Source organism: Trichosurus vulpecula, chromosome 4, assembly GCF_011100635.1.
Source record: "Trichosurus vulpecula isolate mTriVul1 chromosome 4, mTriVul1.pri, whole genome shotgun sequence".
Classification (NCBI taxonomy): Eukaryota; Metazoa; Chordata; class Mammalia; order Diprotodontia; family Phalangeridae; genus Trichosurus; species Trichosurus vulpecula.
Window position 1 is genome coordinate 371,325,009 of NC_050576.1, and position 18,755 is coordinate 371,343,763.

At 39.2% G+C, this 18,755-nt stretch overlaps 1 protein-coding gene across 8 annotated transcripts in view; it reads right to left on the reverse strand.

The window, feature by feature from the left end:
• DOCK9 (dedicator of cytokinesis 9) overlaps window positions 1-18,286 on the reverse strand; it is a 226,764-nt gene extending 208,478 nt beyond the window's left edge. For all 8 annotated transcript variants that reach the window (XM_036756911.1, XM_036756919.1, XM_036756916.1 and 5 more), the window contains exon 1: window positions 18,155-18,286. In XM_036756911.1, coding sequence (XP_036612806.1) covers window positions 18,155-18,271 — 117 coding nt within the window. In that variant the 5' untranslated portion in view covers window positions 18,272-18,286. The remainder of the gene's footprint in view (window positions 1-18,154) is intronic.
• Window positions 18,287-18,755: the final 469 nt, after the last annotated feature.

Sequence of the window (18,755 nt, forward strand, 5' to 3'; positions counted from 1 at the left end):
ATAAAGAGAGAAAACATCTCCTCCACACTTGAAAGTACATATTTTCTTTCTTTTTCCTTTTAGACACAGAACCTCCAACAACTGAGGGAAGGATGATAACAAAAATGCGACGTTACCAGTAGTTGCAAATGTTCTTTGCTAGACTGGAGAAGGAGGGGCAAAAGAGATGAATTAAGTCTCATAACTCCTGTTTGTGAGCAACTTTTTTAAAAGGAAAAAAAATGGAAGGTGTCCACAAGTGAAAATCACATTTTTAGCTTTTGAATTTTAAGGGGGGAAAGGAGGAAATACTCAATATAAACCACCAGCCTGAATTTAGAAGCAGTCTCGAAATCTCTTTTCCTGGACACTAAACCACAACAAGTCAGGGATTTCTGAGAATGTTTCAAAGAATGTAAAATGAACACCAAGCTCTCTAGACAACTAAATATATTTCTCTTCGCACTATAAAAAGTTCTATTGTGTGGAGAACAGACTAGCCCAAAGAATGACATGGCTTTGAGGAGTTTTTTTTATTTCATTAAATGTAATTGTTTTTCAATTAATAAGCATTTATTTTCTCTCTCCCATTTCACTTCTCAACCACAGAAAAAGAAAAGAAAAAAGAAACCTTTTTGTAATAAATACATCATTAAGCCCAGCAAATTCCCACATTGGCCAACATTTTCTATTGCAAATACCAATATGATGGATCAGTTTTTAAGCAACTCCACAAAGGCTGTCAATAAATTAAGTCTTTCAGAGGCAGTGTGTCATGGTAGATAAAGGGTTAGCTTTGGGGTCCAAAAGATCTGGGTTCAAATCCTACCCTCTGATCCATACTAGGCGCATTAACTTAGAAGTTTTGACTTTTCTCTTGACTCCAGAAAACTCTTTAGGACTATAAAGTTATAAAGGAGTTGCTGATCTGAATCTACAAAGAGTTAACACACCAGGAACTCCTTACACAGATGAAACCACAGGTTCAGGCAAGTTTAGAGAGAGGAGATTAAGAATCAGAGCGCCAGGCCTAGAGTCAGGGAGTCCTGGGTTCAAACATGGCCTCAAACATTTAATAGCTGTGTCATCCTGGGCAAGTCACTTAGCCCCGTCTGCCTCAGTTTCCTCATCTGTAAAATGAGCTGGAATGGAAATGGCAAGCCACTCCAGTATCTTTGCCAAGGAAAACCCTAAATGGGGTCACAACTGAAAAACGACTCAACAACAACCAACAAGCATGTCTCGAGTGCCTAATATGTGCCAGGTACCTATGTTATGGAAACAAATACAAAAACAAGATGTGTCTCTATCCTCAGGAAACTTAGATTTTACTGAAGTGACACACATTTACAGATTAGTAAATACTATATACATATGTACGTATATTACACATATATTACTTATATAGATAAATATGAAAATATAAAATAATTTTGGGAGAGGGGTGACAGGGAAAGGAATAAGCATTTATTAAGTGCCTATTATGTGTCGGGCACTGCTCTAAGTACTTTACAAATATAATTTTATTTTATCCTCACAACAATTCTAGGAGGTAGGCACTATTATCTCCTCCATGTTACAGTTGAGGAAAGTGAAGCAAACAAGTTAACTGAATTGCCCAAATTCACACAGGCAATGAATACCTGAAGCTGGACTTTAACTCAGGTCTTCCTGACTCCTGACCCAGCACTCTATCTACTGTGTCACCTACCTGCCTCAAAGAGGCTGAACAGAAAAGACTTCTGGAAGGAGGCAGCATCTGCTTTGACTTTAAAGGGAACCAGGGGTTCCAAGATGTTGAGGTCAAGAATCAGAACATTTCGGGCATAGGGGACAACCTGCGCATTAACACAAAGGTAGGCCAGTTTGGCTGGACCACAGAAAGATGGGGAAGTTCTCATCTTTCAGCCTGAAAACTTTGGCTGAAGCCAGAGTGTGAAGGGCTTTTAGGAGCCAACCAAAGGAACTCTAGATTATTCTAGAGTCCACTGACCCATCTTGAGCAGAGGAATGACATGGTCAGACCTGTGCTTAAAGAATAGCTATTTGGCAATTGTATGGAGGTACTCAAAAACTTTTTTCTTAAAAAAATCAATTCGATGGGGCGAAATTTTTTTTTTTAAATTATATCAACTTCAATTTCTAAAGTGAACACAATTTAAGTGACCCAGATGAAAAGCTGTCAAGGTAATAGAACCTGGAACAAAGACACAAGGAAATTATCACTAATGACAACAATTAAGAATTAAACTAAATTGCAGCATGTTCAAATGAGCCACAACTCCTATAAGGAGCTGCTTGTAATTGTCAGCTGCATCCAACTGGGATGCAGTGAGAATGCTAATGAAGAAAGTCAGACAAGACAGGGCTATGGATGGGAGAATTACTGCACGCCTTGTGCCGTGGAGTCACATGAGAAAGAGAGCAGAGTGGAATTGTAGTGATTCTCTTGTAACACAGGGCTTTGAGTGTCTTCTTGCTATTAAGAAATGGGGGATGGGAGATCTAAAGGGCAGGGAGAGATAGGAAGGAGAAAGGATGAGGAGAGAGGAAAGTGGAACTCAGAAAGATGAGAGAATATATTTCCAGGAAAGTATAGATTTGATCAGACCCTTTTAATTAATAAAGTTCCTCACTGCCTACTGAATACAGTATGTTTCCAATCTACTTAGCCAGATTTAGCTTATAATATCTCCCTTCACATGCCCTATACTCCTAACACTATTCCTGAAGCACTCCCCACACTTGACCACCTTGATGTCTTTGCTTTCACGAGGCTGAGAATTCCTGATGCCTCAACCAAAAGGGATTCCTCCCTTTCATGTACTCTCGCAGAACTTTGTATCCCTCAAACGTGGTTATTCTCAATTTTGTATTATTTTTATATTTTTTTCTCCCCTTATCAGACTGTAGGCTTCCTTAGGGCAAGAACCATGAAGTACCTGGCATGGTACCCTGCATAGATCTTTCAAAAAACGTTTCCTAAATTTAATTATCATATATGCCTGAAGTACTGGCAAATACCAACTATAAGATCTATTTTTCATTTTCTGTACAAGGGGGAATGATAGAAGAAGGGAGGAAATGTAGAGTTAATAAGATCCATTTCATTCCTAATCCATACTTCAGGATAATATCTTTTCTTCTTCATCAGTTACTTCTATTAATATTACAGCCTCATCAAAGTTGTTCTGGATATTATATTGAAGCTTGAGATTACCTCCAAATTCAGATTACCTGGGTGAAAAATTAGATCCGTGTCAGCTTTTAGCTAGGTGGAAAACCATTTCCAAAACCATAAACACACCTAAGAAAACTATCATTTTGATTGAACTAGCTGATCAGTTCAAGCTAACTTTTTTTTTTCCACGCAGAACTGACCGACCGGTTTAACTAGTAAATTAAATCTAAGAAGACTGAGCCGGTTGTGTTTGGCCTTGAAGGGAACAACCAGGAGCCATGGTCAAGCCACAAAGAGGCAGGTTTAGGTTTTACATAAGGAAAAATTCCCCAACAATTAGAGATGGACAAAATTGGTAGTGAGGTTCCCCATCCCTAGAGAACTTTTAGAAGAAGCTGCATGACTTTTGTCTGTTCCCTTGGGGGGGCGGGGCGGTCTTGTTCAGAGATGGACTGCTGAGATTTCTTCCAACTCTGAGATTGAGGGTATGTGTACATTTTGTTGTTTTTACTGATCTCTCACAGAGGCAGGATGGTGTTGGTTGAGTTGTTAAGCTTAAAATCAAGAAGCCAAAGGTTCAAATCTTGTCTTCAAATCCTGTCCAATTAGCAGTGTGACCCCAGGTAAAACATTTAACCTCTAAGAGCCTCAAGCAATTTCCCAGGATTTGTCTACTAAGTCGAAGAAAGGTTGCTCTCTGAACAGGTAGGGGGGGATTTGAGTTCCGTTTCAGAAAGTTCTCCACACTGATGAAATTATAAATCCTTTGTTTATTCACATACCAATGTCTGTGAGGTAACCTCTGGAAAGGTAATAAAGAAGCTATATAATTAAAGTAAAGGATTCTGTAAGAAAGGATAGGGGGAGGGGCAGTCTTGAAAACAACTATTAACTTTAAGATAATATTCTAAAAAGAGCTTAGGAAAATCTCCATACATATAATTGGTGAACAAAAGCTTATGTATACTCACTGGATCGAGCACTGAAAATCATATGGAATCTTCAACACAACCGTTTCGTTTTAAATAAATATTTTCTTTAACTTTTTAAAAATTTTCTTGATTTTCTTATTTTTAAAGCTTCGCAATCCCTTCCCTATGACCCCACACATTCCTTAAACTCCGTCAGATCTCCCTTTTGGAAGAAGAAAATTTTACCAAAACAAATCAACAAGCTGGCCATGTTCAATGATACATGCCTGATACTATAACTATAATCTATCTCTACCAAGGAGAGAGAGTCAGTCTTCTGAAGTCAAAAAGCGTAACGCCTTTGGTCACAATTTTGATGTCATCTATTGTGGTTTTCCTTTACTTTACTGTGAACATTAACATAAATCTTCAAAATGTATACACAACTAGGATTCAAGAGAAATTGCCACCATTTAGGAATTCCAGATTCTACCTGGCACTTCTGTTTTTACTGCCCAAGAAACTATAATACAGGAACAGGATGGATGAGATCTAGTATTAGACAATATCACATGGACATTATTATAACATACTTTGGATCATAAGACTCAAAAAGAACGTGTAAAACTCATTTTAAGAAGAAATTCTTCCTTCTCTTCAATATTATTTGATGCTAAACAAATTTTTAAAAAATTCCCTGTCTAAAAGGTCAAGCATTGTATTAATGCTATCAGACGTCACATTTATCAAATTAGCAATTATTGCAAAGTATTTTAAGTTCTAAGAGTGACATCAAGATAAGTCAAAGAGTGCATAAACCATAATAAGACTAAATTAAAATAAGGACACACATTTTAGAATGGATAATAGAGTACTGAATTTGGGGTTAGAGGGCATGGATTCAATCCTGGTTGGTTTTTTAAAATTTAATTGTTTTCCAAATGACATTTATTTTCTCTCCCTCTTAGTTGCACTAACAAGTGAACACTTTAAAAAAAATAGGGAAACGAAAACCCTCATAAGAAATATGCCTGATCAAGTAAAATAAATTCTTATGTGTCATTCTCTATTTTAGGTCCATCACCTCAATCCGCATCCTTCTTGACCTCTTGGAAGCCTTTACACTCACTGTAGATCACTCTCTTCTCCACGATACTCTCTTTTCTCCAGGTTTTCATGACATTGCTCTCTTCTCCTACCTGTCTGAATTCTCCTTCTGTGTCACCTTTGCTAGATCTTATCCAGATCATGTCTGCTAACCACTGGGTCCCCCAAGGCTCTATCCTGAGTCTTCTTTCTCTTTTCCCTCTATGCTATTTTATTAATTATCTCATTAGCCTCTATCAATTCAATTATTATTGTTTCTAGGAAGGTGATTCTCAGATCTGCTTGCCCAGCCCTAACCCCTAGCTCCACATCTCTAACTGTATACTGGCATCTCAAAGTAGATGTCCGCACAGATATCTTAAAACTCATGATGTCCTTAAAGGAACTTACTCTCTTTCCCCACCAAATCCTCCTCTTTTCTAACTTCCCTATTACCATTGAGGGACTCACTATCTTCCCACTAGGCTCACAACCTAAGTTTCAGCATCTTCTCACTCCTCCTCCTCAACCCCCAAAACTATATCCAATCATCAGTCGAGTTCTGCGGTTTCGACCTTTGTAACATTCGTCATGACAATGGCAGAAACTCTCCTCTGACACTGCTACTGCTCTAGTTTAAGCCCTTATCACCTCACTCCTGCAATAGCCTAATGGTGGTCTCCCAGCCACAAATCCCTCCCCACTCTAGTCCATCCTCTACACAGCTGTCAACTTGATTTTACCAAAACACAAGTCTAACCATGTCACCAAACCCCCCATGCAATCAACTCCAGTGACCCCTCTCCCCACTACCTCCAGGATCACATATAAAATCCTATTTGGCTTTTAAAGCCATTCATATGCAATGGAATACTATTGTGCTATAAGAAGTGATAAACAGGTAGATTTCAGAAAAACTTGATACGACTCATGTGAACTAATGCAAAGTGAAATGAGCAGAACCAGGAGAACACCGGACACTGTAACAGCAACACTGTACGATGATCAACTACAAATGACTGCTCTTCTCAGCAATACAATGATTCAAGACAATTCCAAAGGATTCATGGTAGAAAATGCTATCTACATCCAGAGAAAGAACTATGGAGTCTGAACGCAGATCAAAGCATACTGATTTCACTTTATTTTTCTCATGGTGCTTCCCCCCTCTTTCAGTCTGTTTCTTCTGTTACAACATGACTAATATGGGAATGTTTTACTTGATTGCACATATGTAACCTACATCAACAAATTGCTTACTGTTTTAGGGAAGGGGGAGGGGAAGGGAAGAGGGAGAAAAATTTGCAACTTAAATTTTTTTAAATGAATGTTTAAAATTGTCTTTATTCGTAATAGGAAGAAATACAATACATTTTTAAAAGCCATTCATAACTTAGCGCCTTCCTCCTTTTCCAGTCTTCTTACACATTACACCCCTCAACATACTCTCCAATCCAGTGACATTGGCCTCCTTATTATTCATTACACACTCCACCCTGCTTCCTAATGCTGGCCATAGTCACTGGCTGCCCACCATGTCTGCAACTTTTTCCCTCATCTCTATGTCTTGGCTTCCCTGGCTTCCTTTTGTTGTTGGTTGCTGGGTCGTTTTTTAGTCATGTCTAACTCTTTGTGACCCCATTTGGGGTCTTCTTGGCAAAGATACTAGAGTGATTTGCCATTTCCTTCTCCAGCTCATTTTACAGATAAGGAAACTGAGGAAAACAGGGTCCAGTGACTTGCTCAGTCACATAGCTAGTAAGTATCTGAGGTTGGATTTGAACTCAGAAAGATAAGTTTTCCTGAGTCCACACCCGGCACTCTATCCACTGCACCTCTGTCTCTGTGAAACTCCTACCTTCTATAAGAAGCCTTTCCCAGTCCTTAACATTAGTGCCTTCTCTTTGTGACCAACCCCAATTTATCCTTTATATATTCTGTCTCCCCCATTAGCCTGGAAGTTCCTTGAGAGCAGCAACTGCTTTCTCTGTCTGTTTGGCATACCTTTTTTTATTCCCAGGGCTTAGTAAATAGCACTTATTTAATGAACTTAATAAAAAGCAGTTTAAAATGCTTGTTGATTTCATCTCTGGCCCTCTGAAATCATAGCTTGACACTGCATGGATCAGTATTCTCAAGTCTTTCAAAATAGCTTTTTATTTCTTGGTTATATATCATCCGTCTATAAATTGCTCTCTCAATTCTCACTTCACTCTGCTTCAGTCCATAGACATTATCCACTGAAACTAGACATTTTTTCTAATGTAATAATAATACATTAAATCCATATACCATAATTTCTTCACCCATTCCCCAGTTGATGGGCACTCCCTTAGTTTTTAAGTTTTTGCTACCATAAAAGAGCTGCTATAAATATTTTTGTACGTATGAGTCCTTTATCTTTTTGATCTCTTAGGGGAATATGCCCAGCAGTGATATTGCTAGGTCAATGAGTAAGTACAGGTGAAGGGCATAGTTCCAAACTGCTTTCCAGAGAGGCTGGACCAAATCACTGCTTCACCAACACTGCACTGGTGTGTCTGCCACCCTGCTTCTTACGGGCTATATGTTCTCAGGCAAGTTATAGCATCTTAGGCTTCTGTTTTCTTTTTGCGTGAAATGGTAGTAATAATGCTCCTACCTCACACGACATATAAGGATCAAATGAGATAATGTATATGATAATACTTTGTAACCATAAACATTATATAAATGTAAGCTATCATTATATATAATCTCAGAGACCAAAACTCATTTTCCCTTTTAAATTGCTCTCTTCTTCCTTAGACAGTTTCAGCACTCAACATAAAATGGTGTGTTTATTTTGGAGGCAGAATTAGCCTTGGGGGATATAACCAAGAAGCCAGTTGGTAGTGATGGCATTCTGAAATGAGACTGTCTCTGTCTCTTTCCCAAAGACTTGATAAACCCTTCAAAAGAATCACTGTTTTAGTAGTACATACAGCACAACTCTTATTAAGTGAATGAATAAGCTCCAAAAAGAGCTTCTAAAGCCTCAGTACCTGATTCCAAGAAAAATTGGGAAGGAAACAATATCAGGTTACAGGGATATTTCAAACATGATTTCAATCTAGAAAGTTGATGCCAAACTATAATTTTCAACAGTCTTGGCTCCACTCACATATTGACAACAAAGCATCATCTGTTGGCTCAAGTGAGGATTCTTGCTTCTTCCTTGTAGTATTTCTTAACTTCAGACTCTGCCCTCATTTTATTACATCCAGGTTACTCAACCTACCTCGCCCATCTTACTACGAAGATCCCTTGCTCATCTAGCAAGAATTCAACTTGAATCTTGAAGCCTATTTTAAATCTCTTATATCTCAAAGTATAAAGAATTTTCACTCTTCACTCATACTACTGAGGCCCCTGTCTGAGCTCATCTCTCACTTGGGCTATTTCAATAGCATCTTAAAAGTGTACCAGCCTCCAGCACTTTTTCCAATTAATCAACCATATATGAATTACATCTAGAATATATATGTATATATGTGTATTTATATATACATATATATACACAGAGAGGGAGAGGGAGAGAGAGAGAGAGATTGAGAGAGAGAGAGAGAGAGAGAGAGAGAGATTGAGAGAGAGAGAGAGAGGACAAATAATACAAGAAGAAGCGGTTAAATACAAGGTATGTTACAAGAGAAGGCATTAGCCATTGGAACTTAGGGAAGCATTTGTGTAGAAGGCAAGGCTATGTCTTAAAGGAAGAGAAAGATTCTGTGAGCCTGGGGTGGATATCAGGCATGGAAATGGCCAGTTGAAAGGCACAGGGGCAGGAGTGCTGTGAATAAGGAACAGAGAGAAGGCCAATTTGGCTAGATCATAAAAGTGAGGCAAAGGAAGTAATGCGAATGTTGGGATCAGTTTATAAAGGATTCTAAAAGCCAAATAAAGGAGTTTATATTTTACCCTAAAGGCAATATGGGAGGGATATGGTCTGATACGATAGAGCATTGAGTCTGGACTTAGGAAGACTTTAGTTCAAATTCAGCCTCATGTACTTACTGGTTCAGTGTCTGGGAAAGTCACTTAATCTGTTTGCCTCAGTTTCCTCGACTGCAAAGTGGGACTGTAGCACCTACTTCACAGGGTTATTGTTAGGATCGAATAAGATAATGCTGCAAAGCATTTAGCATAGTGCTTGGCACACAGGCAATGTTTTTGTTGTTTGTTGGTATCTGTGCTTAAGGAAAATCATTTTGGCAACTTCATGGAGGATGAAACGGAACACAAAGACTTCCAGCAGGAAGACTAATCAGGGGGCCATTGCAATTAGTCTATATGAGAAGCGATGAGAGTGAGCCTGAACTAAGGTGGGGCTTTGAGAGCAGTCAAGACAGTAGAAAGAGACTGGAGATGTAGTTGAGGAAAATCCTAAGATTTGGTAGCTGACCAGATAGGTGCAGGGAAGGAAACTGAGTAGTGAAGAGGGATGTGTAAATTACAAACCTAGGAGATAGAAAGAATGGCGGTGCCTTTGACAAAAACAAGCAAGGGTCGAAGTCAATTAGTTAGCCAGTCAACAAGCACTTATTAAGCGCCTACTATTTATCCAGCACTGTGCTAAGCACTAAGGATCCAAAGAAAGGAAAATAATACGAATATATTGAACCTAGTTCTGCTACTCATTTTTTTCTTTTTTGTGAACAAAGTTAATTATTTAAGTAACTTCACTGCTATGGATACGCATAACCTTTTAAAGAATTTCCTATATTTGTCCAGCAATGATTATCATTCCCATTTTACAGATTAGTAAACAAAAGACACAGTGGTTAAGGGACTTGACCAGGCTTCCACAGACCTGGAAGAAAACCAGAAAAGAATCAAACCATCCACCTCAGATACTTACTAGCCATGTGACCCTAAGTAAGTCACTTAAACTCTCTGTTCCTCGGTTTCCTCATCTGTAAGATGGGGACAAGTTAGTTCAGTCCTCAACCCCTTTGAACTCTAAATCTGTAATTTAAACCATTCATATTTCCAGATTCTGATAAGGCAATCTCTCTCTTTATATTTATAAGGTACATAATTTGTGCTTTCCAACAACTATGCTTCTGCCACTCTTAATTAATTTTTCTTTCTCAATTTTTAAATGCACAGAAATCTAAACATTCCCATTAGTGAACAAACTACTAGTTAGTTAACAGAAAGATTTTTATGGTTATGGACTTCACAGCTTAAGTAGAATATGGGAAAAATTTTAAAGGGTTCAGAGGAATGCCTACAAACACAATTAGTTTGGAAAAATGAGATATTAAAAAAATAAGTTGGAGAAGGAATGTTTACAGGTCTTTTTCAGTTCCAAAATACCATGCTTTTATGAATCTGAGGAGAAAAGAAATGATGATGGCATGTGGGCTAAGACGGTGTCGAAGGTGAGGATACAGCTGAAGAAAAAAAGGCCTCAAACTATAGTGAATTTAAGCTGGAGGATTGGGATTTAGAGACAATAGTTAAGCATTCTAATGGGTTACCAAAGGAACTTGTGGAACCTTTTTCTCCTGAGGTTTTTTATAAACAGGATGGTTTCTCATGTGTCTGGGGTGGTGATCTGACTCAACCCCACCCTGTCTAAATATGCATTCTCAAGGCTCCCTTTTGCTCACTACTCCAACAAGAAGGTTGTGCACTGAATACCTTTACATGCTTCTTAATTGCCTATTAAGTTGCTAGTAAATCTTTTATAAGCCTAGTTACATCTGCAGTGCCTCCACCTTAGATGGCAAACACACTTAGAAGGCAAGAATTACACCTGATTAACATTATATAAAGGCAACAGTGCTTTGGAGTCTTAGGCCCGAGGTTCAAATTGGAACTGTGCAATTATTATCTGTACGACCTATCAACTTACCAGCCATGTAACCTTGAGTGACTCAAGTCACTTAACCTAGGTGGGAGAGGTTTTCTCATCTGTGAAATGAAGGCATTGGCCTACTTTTCTAAGTTTCCCTTCCAGTTCTCCCAGACTGCATTCTTCTTCTATGAGTACCAAGCATGGGTGACATAGAAGGGCACATGCCAGGGGTATGATAGCCTCCCTTCCTGCTCCATTATCACACAATAAATCACCTCTTTAAAGGTGAGTAACAATTATTTATTCTATTTTATAGGAAAACCAAAGGCCACAGGAAGCCATTTGGTTGCTGCAGAGTGACATTTCTTGCTCTGTACCATCTGGGAAATTAGACACTGTAAAATTTGCCAACAGTTTCTTTTCACATCTGTATCCCCATTATGTATGATCCAACCTTATAAAAATCATTCAAAATAAATATTAAAAATGCAACATCATTTGCAACTGATTAAACCCACAAAAGTGTTACTTGGGAGAAGGGGACAGCTGGCTGGTGAAGTGGATAGAGCACTGGACTTGGAATCAGAAGCTGAGTTCAAATCCAGCCTCAGATACTTACTAGCTGTGTCATCCTGGGCAAGTCACTTAATTCTGTTTGCCACAGCTTCCTCATCTGTAAAATGAGCTGGAGAAGAAAATGGCAAACCACTCCAGTATCTTTGCCAAGAAAACTCCAAATAGGGTCACAAAGAGTCAGACATAACTGAAATGACGAAACAACGCAAAAATTATCTAGGGGGCACTTTTGGTATAATGACAATTTTTTTTTAACAGAACTGTGATTTCACTGCATAAGGAGCTCCCAGTCTGGAAATTACCTCTACCACTTATTTACACACACACACACACACACACACACACATTTGTGTGTATATATATATATATATATATATATATATACATATACATATATATATTATATAAGTAAATGTCTCCTTCAATAGAATATAAGTGCCTAGCCAGCAGGAACTGTGTAGGGGCCTTTGGCCCACCACTGGGGCAGATAGACAGTTTTATTCTTGTCACTGAATTTTCAATTCAAAGATAAGTTAATTGTTAAACACCTACTATGTGTACATTGGGGCAGACATTGCCTAGCACACAGTGGGTGCTTATTAAATGTTCATTGATTTATCTACCCGTACAGATCAACAACTGTTAGACAACTTATAGTCTTAGAGAGTTGCCTAGGACACCAGAAAAAAACTCATAGGATCACAGACTGAGAGCTGGAGGGAACTGTAGTCCAACCTCTTCATTTTACAGATGAAAAAAGCAAGGAGCAAAGACCTTAAGTGACTTACTCACAGAAGCCCAAGACCTCTGACTCCAAAGCCAGTGTCTAGCTATATCACCATTTGACTTACATTTAGCCTAACTCAATTTCATACTAGTCCATACTATAAGAAAAGAGAGCACTTAGGAGGTTATTTTATCCTGCCCGCTTATTTTTTATAGTGTTAAGGAAATAAATCTGTGCCGCTGAATTTATCAAGGATACATCTTTATGGCAATATTGCACAGAAGGGAGATGGGAAGCCAGAAGTACAGCTCTCCCCCAAGGGTAACACACAGAGATTCTTAGACATTCCAAGAGAACAAAGATTAGCAATTAATACCATTAATAGTTTGCAGAGAAAAACCAGATACAACCTAGATTGCAGTTTTGTTGAGTCATTTTTCAGTCATGTTTGACTCTTCATGATCCTATTTGGGGTTTTTTAGGCTTCTCCCTTTCCTTCTCCCGCTCATTTTTTACTGGTGAAAAATTGAGGCAAACATGATTAAGTGACTTGCCCTGGGTCACACAGCTAGTATATGTCTGAGGCCAGATTTGAACCTTGTTCCTCCTGACTCCAGGGTTAGCACTTTATCCACTGCATCACCTAACTATCCTAGATTGCAGTACATTATCAATTACAGTAATCAATATAGTGCCATCTCAGTAGCTCTGTGATCTAGAGTCAGAGTAGAGTCAGAGATTCTGGATTCAAAGCTTACCTGTGCGACTTTAGAAAATGCCCATTACATCCCTAGGCCTTAGTTTCTCATTTGCAAAATGAGGGGTTTGAGCTAGATATCCTCTGAGCTTCCTTTTGCCTTTTAAAAATCTCTGAGCCTATGATGATGGCATTTAGTCTCTTCTTTTCAAATGATTTATTCTCTCATTATTTAGCTGCTTCCTTTCAAGCTACCTTTTTTCCTTACCTCTCTCCTTGTCCGACTTAGAATTTCTCTCCCCTCCTCTAGCTCTTTCCCTTACTTCTGGCTACCACCATGAATTCCCCATTCTCCTCCACCCTATTCCCATGACTTGAGTCAGGCTTATCACCAAGGTAACATCTGTAGTAGCAGGATTGGTGGTAGCAAGTGAGAAAGAAAGGGAGGAATGAAGAGAAGCACAAAGGCTGGTGGCCAAAGTCACCATCTTGTTTCATCACTTCATGCCTATTCATCCTGCTGTTTTAGCCCAGAGCTCCTTCTCCATCCTTAGACAAGAAGCCCAGTTGCAAGGATTGGGTGAGGAGGCAAAAACTTGAAAGGACACAGAAAGAAGTAGATGGGGAGCCTCCTAGAGAGGTGACTGGTTGCAGTATCTGAGGAGTCCCCACGAGGTTTGAGCTGCCTTGGACTGGGAGCCAAAATATAGCAGCTTAATATCACCAGGCACTGTCTACTGATCAGGAAATGCCAACAACTACAGCCTATCCTCAGAAAGAGTAACTCAGTCAATAATCGTATTAATGGCATGCTTTGTGACAGGTGCTGTGCAGGGGATACAAAAACAGGCAAAATATAGTTCGTGCCCTCAAGAGCTTACAATCTAATGAGGAAAAGAAGAAGCAAACATGCTGTGTAGAGGATACAAAGGGGTGTGGGGTGGTAAAAGAGGGGGAAAGTACTAGCATTAAGCAGGTTTGGTAAAGGTTTTCTGTAGAAGACAAGGTTTTAGTTGAGACTTAAAGGAAGCCAGGGAAGCAAGTAGACAGAGATCAGGAGAGAGGGGTATTTCAGGCAGGGAGGAAAAGACAGTGAAAATTCTTGGAGCTAAGAGATGGAGTATCTCAGCAAAGAGGCTGAGAAGTAAGGTATAAGAAGACTGGAAAGGTAGGAAGGGGCTAAGTTTTAAAGAGCTTTGTTTGGCAAACAAAGGATTTTGTAGTTGATCTTAGAGGTAAAGGAGCCATTGGAGTTTATTGAGTAGTGGGGGTAGGGGTGGCCAGTGACATGGTTGGAACTGCATTTTAGAAGAAGAAAACCCAGGAAATCAACTCCATATAGACTGAGCTGGCAATCCAGAGCCAGGGTCTGGAAACAATTCAGCTCCAAGGAGATACAAAAGATTTCTATGCTAAAACAGTTAAGGAATGCTGAGATGGGATGGAGAAATGACTGACAGTTTCCTTACTCCATCCACTCACATGATAGGAGGAATAGATTTCCTACCTAATTTTATGTTTTCCCTGGCAAGTTTTTTTTTTCTTTATCCACAACCAAAGGTAGGATAGGAGAACCCATTTGTTTGTGTATGAGGGCAGAGAATGATCCTACTTTTAAAATTCTCTTTAGCTATCTCTAGTTTTATGTCTTAATTAAATACTTTGCTATTGGATTTGTGGTTCCTGAATGGTGTATAAATACAAAATATGACAGTGATAGAGGTTCAGTCTAAGAACTTGTATGACTGATTACCTGTCAAAGTAGCAAAGAGCTGAAGAGCAAAAATATAAGGTAGGCCCAAATCACATGAATCATCATGCATTTTAGGTTGATTATACACAAACAGGTAATACTAGATTGTTCTGTTAGCCACCCTTCGGATGCTGTTCCTATGCAGAAAATGTGTTTCAAGTCCCAAGCGAATGACTTTCAAAAGACTTTTAGAGAATTTATAAGTTGGGAAGTACTCGTATTCTGATATCCCTTGATAACTGACCCAACCCCCTATCACCACCAAGGACCTTTCTTTAGAATGTCCCTCTGTTGTTACTCACCCACAAAGTAGTTTTTTAGTTAACTTTGGAGGTGAGCCCAGAAGTAGGATGGAAAAGTTTCACCATTAACCTCTTCCTCTTACTGTCACAAGGCTGGGGGTGCATAATACCTACTACATATTTATATGCCTATAAATTTACCTTTCAGCCCGATGACCTTTACAAATTGTTTCTAGTGATTTATTACTCTCAAAAACGCATGCAAACTTTACTGACCATTGAAATACAGCCACTGTTTAGGCGAAATACAGCTATCATAGTTTTGGAAAGGGGAAAGAAAAAAACAGGTGCCAATTGCAAGTGGAAGAGGAAAACGGGACTTTTACATTAGAAGTATGTGAGCATAAGTAAGATTACAAGAATTAACAAAGGTACACTTTGAGTTTTAAAAATGAGTCTTGTGGCGGGGGCGGGGGGGGGGGGGGCGGAAGAAAGGGGTATTGGTCCAGACTTGTCATTTCATCAACACAGGTGAACTTTGAGTGTGAAAACTCCCTCCAACGATGCAGATCGCCACTTCATCTGAAACTTACGGTCTTAGAGAATCATCTATCCGACTGAGTGGATTGGACTTGGCCATGGTCATACAGCTAGCAAGTGTCAGCATTTAAACTTAGGTCTTTCTGACTACCTGCTACGCCATGTTACAATATCTGTCTTAAACATCAAATTCTATGAATCGCTGGGCAGCCAGCTCAAAATATTAGGAGGTGAAAATTGGCTGACACTGTGTTACCCAGAGTCACTTAAGCTGTCTGCTTCAGCTTCCTTAACTGTAAAATGGGGATAATGAGAGCTCCTACCTCCCAGGGTTGTTGTGAGGATTAAGTGAGATAAAATCTGTAAAGCACAATGCCTGGCACACAGTAGGCACTTAAAAAAATTTTTTCCCTTCATTCCTTTCTAAAAATGAATACCATGACAGCAGACTGATTGTTGTGGCTATGTTTATCTATAAGCATTGTCTAAAGAGAGATAAAGTGAATTCCATCGGTTCACCAGTCAATAGTTCCAGCAATTGGCTAGTCAGATTCAGCAATTTGTCAAAGCATCTTAAGACTGAACTTAATGCATTAAAAATGAGTAAGGGGATCTGGCCGGCACAGACGCCCTGTTTAAGTAGACTTGTTACTCTTATTGTTCATTAACCATCTTATCTTTCTAACTTCTAAGACAACAAAGGCTACTTGTTATCTGATAAGAGGAAAAAAAAATCTCTTGCCAGATAACTGTTGCCTCTACCTCTCCTTTACAGGGAGAGATCAGGTCTTTATTCTGCAAGGGGTTCACTGTTTCAAGCAAAGCCTTTTCCCAGGCTGATGCCCCATCTTTACGTTTTATAAGAGAAAAAAATACTGAATCTGATAGTAGATTAGTTAGCAACAAAAGTAGTCAGTTCCACACTACTGCTATGTTTTCAGGCTATTTTCTGATCAGCTGAAAGAAAGAAAACTCTCAAAAAGTCGGATGTGCAATGATAAATGACCTATTATAGTGCAGCTGTCTGCTTTGTATACCCCTGGACAAAAATATTTCTAAACATCTGGAGAATCATTATCAAAAGATTTTTTTTTCCAGGATATTCTCAAGGGGACCTAAACCACACAACTTCCTCCAAAAAGTCCAAAGCAACTTTAGGAGAGCTTTTTACCAGCTGAGGACTATAAAGCTATACGGTCTTGCACTTTGCAACTAGAAAACAAACCACTGTCGTCATAGAATGGGGCAGATGAGAACCAATGGCTTTCTAAAGAATACACCAGGGAGGAAAAGAAACCTAAACTTCACAGCTGAAAACTTGGATTAAAAAGTTGTAGCATTTCACTGATTTTTCCAACTTTGGCGTTAGCACACAGTTCATGATTTTAAAGAAGGGTTTTTTCACCTTGTGTGTGTGTGTATCTGTGGCAGTCTAGTGAAGCCTAGGGACCTCTTCTCAGAATATTGCTTTTATATGCATAAGATAAAACACATGGCATTACAAGGGAAAACAATTTTAGTGAAATGCAATTATCGAAATATTTTTTAAACAAATTCATGGATCCGCAAGTTAAGAATCCCTCTTTTACAGGGCAGTATAAGGTAATACAGTGTCTCATGTCATAGGAAAAGGGAAGCAATTAAAATTAAATCTTACTTGTTGGTGAAAGGAATATTTAAGTTCAGGTTCTTAACTACATGCTTAGTTTAATTGCAAATTAGTTAAAATGATACCTAAATACTTTATGACAATAGCAGTTGAGCCCACAACATTTTTAATCACTATATAAAATCACTAACTACTAGTTTAACAATCCCTGTAGAAGACATCTGAAAAGCTCAATTGTCTCCACTGGAGTGTGGGTTTTTGCAGCTTGCTTAAAAAAATTATGTGCCTTTTATTGTACTAAAGAAATTCCAGCAGAAGCACAGCCTACTCATTGATAACAACAACTCACTATTTTTCACATTCCTCACTCAGAAAGTCCCTTGAAGTGTTTCACGTTTTCCTTTCTGCAAAACTTGGCTAATGTAATCAACTGAAACTTTACTCTGGGGTGGCAGAGGGGTTAGTCTCCTCCCGAGTTGGTTCAAAATTTGCCTTCTAAATAAAATGAATGAGACAGAATGCCCTTCCACAGCTCTGCTCTTCAAGACATCAGAAGCTCTGAAAAAATGCTTTACGTTAATGTTTTCTGGTTGCTCTGGGAGCGAAGAAAATAAATAAACCCTTAATTGATAAGCATGAACTCTTGGAAAAAGACACCCTCCTTCCACCCCCTCTTAAAGCCCAAGACAATTGCAACCGTACAGACCCAAGTTGGCGGAGGTTTAAATTTAGAAAGGCAGCAGCAGCTAGGTGGGACTCCTGTCCTGAACAATGTCTAATTGTTCTTCCACAAAGGAGTCTCCTGGAAACAAAGCCACCAACAAAAAATGTAAACGTTTCTGGGACTGAGGAAGAAGAATTCTAAGTTAGAAGATCTGGCCAGGGAAGCAAGGGCGTACTGGTTAACAAGTGAGCGAAACAGGAGCAACACACTGATATCAAACTCGGTAACAAAATGCTGAAGCTTCTTAGAAGGACCAGGAGTCCCGGTGTAGAAAAGGAAATCAAGCTGTCACTTTAAGATTCTCTTACCGGCACTTCTACTGGCGGCTCCATCTCCACTTCGCCCTGGGGTGCATCCTTGTACTGGAGCGGGGATTCTATCACAAGTTCTTTTTTGGCATTTCTATTATTTGTCCTCGCCTGCATCCTCAGCTGAAAACCCACTTCAGACTGACCGTAAGAGCGACGACAAGTCCTGAATCCCTGGACATCCAAGTTAAGGGCATGCCAATTATCCAACCCCAGGAAAGGAGAGCTTCCTTTTCCCCCCCAGGCACAAGTGGTCACACATACACACTGGGCTAATTCAACTACCAAAGCTGTAATCTGCAAAGCCTGTTGTGGTGGGAATGCATGACAGAGGAAGGCCGGCCTCCAAGGGGTGTACTATTCCTCTGGAAATGGGAGGAACCCACTTTCATGCCAAATGAAAACAAACCAAAAAAAAAAAAAAGATACAATACACAGTGTGCTGCTTCTGTGATAAAGACATGCCTTATTGCATCATTCTACAAATGCTAGTTGGCTTTTAAGCAATTTCCATACAAGGTGGGCAAAATTAAATTAGTAACCAGAATCTCAGTACAGAGCAGAAAACTTTTCCTAACTCTGATACAGCATAAAGACTGAA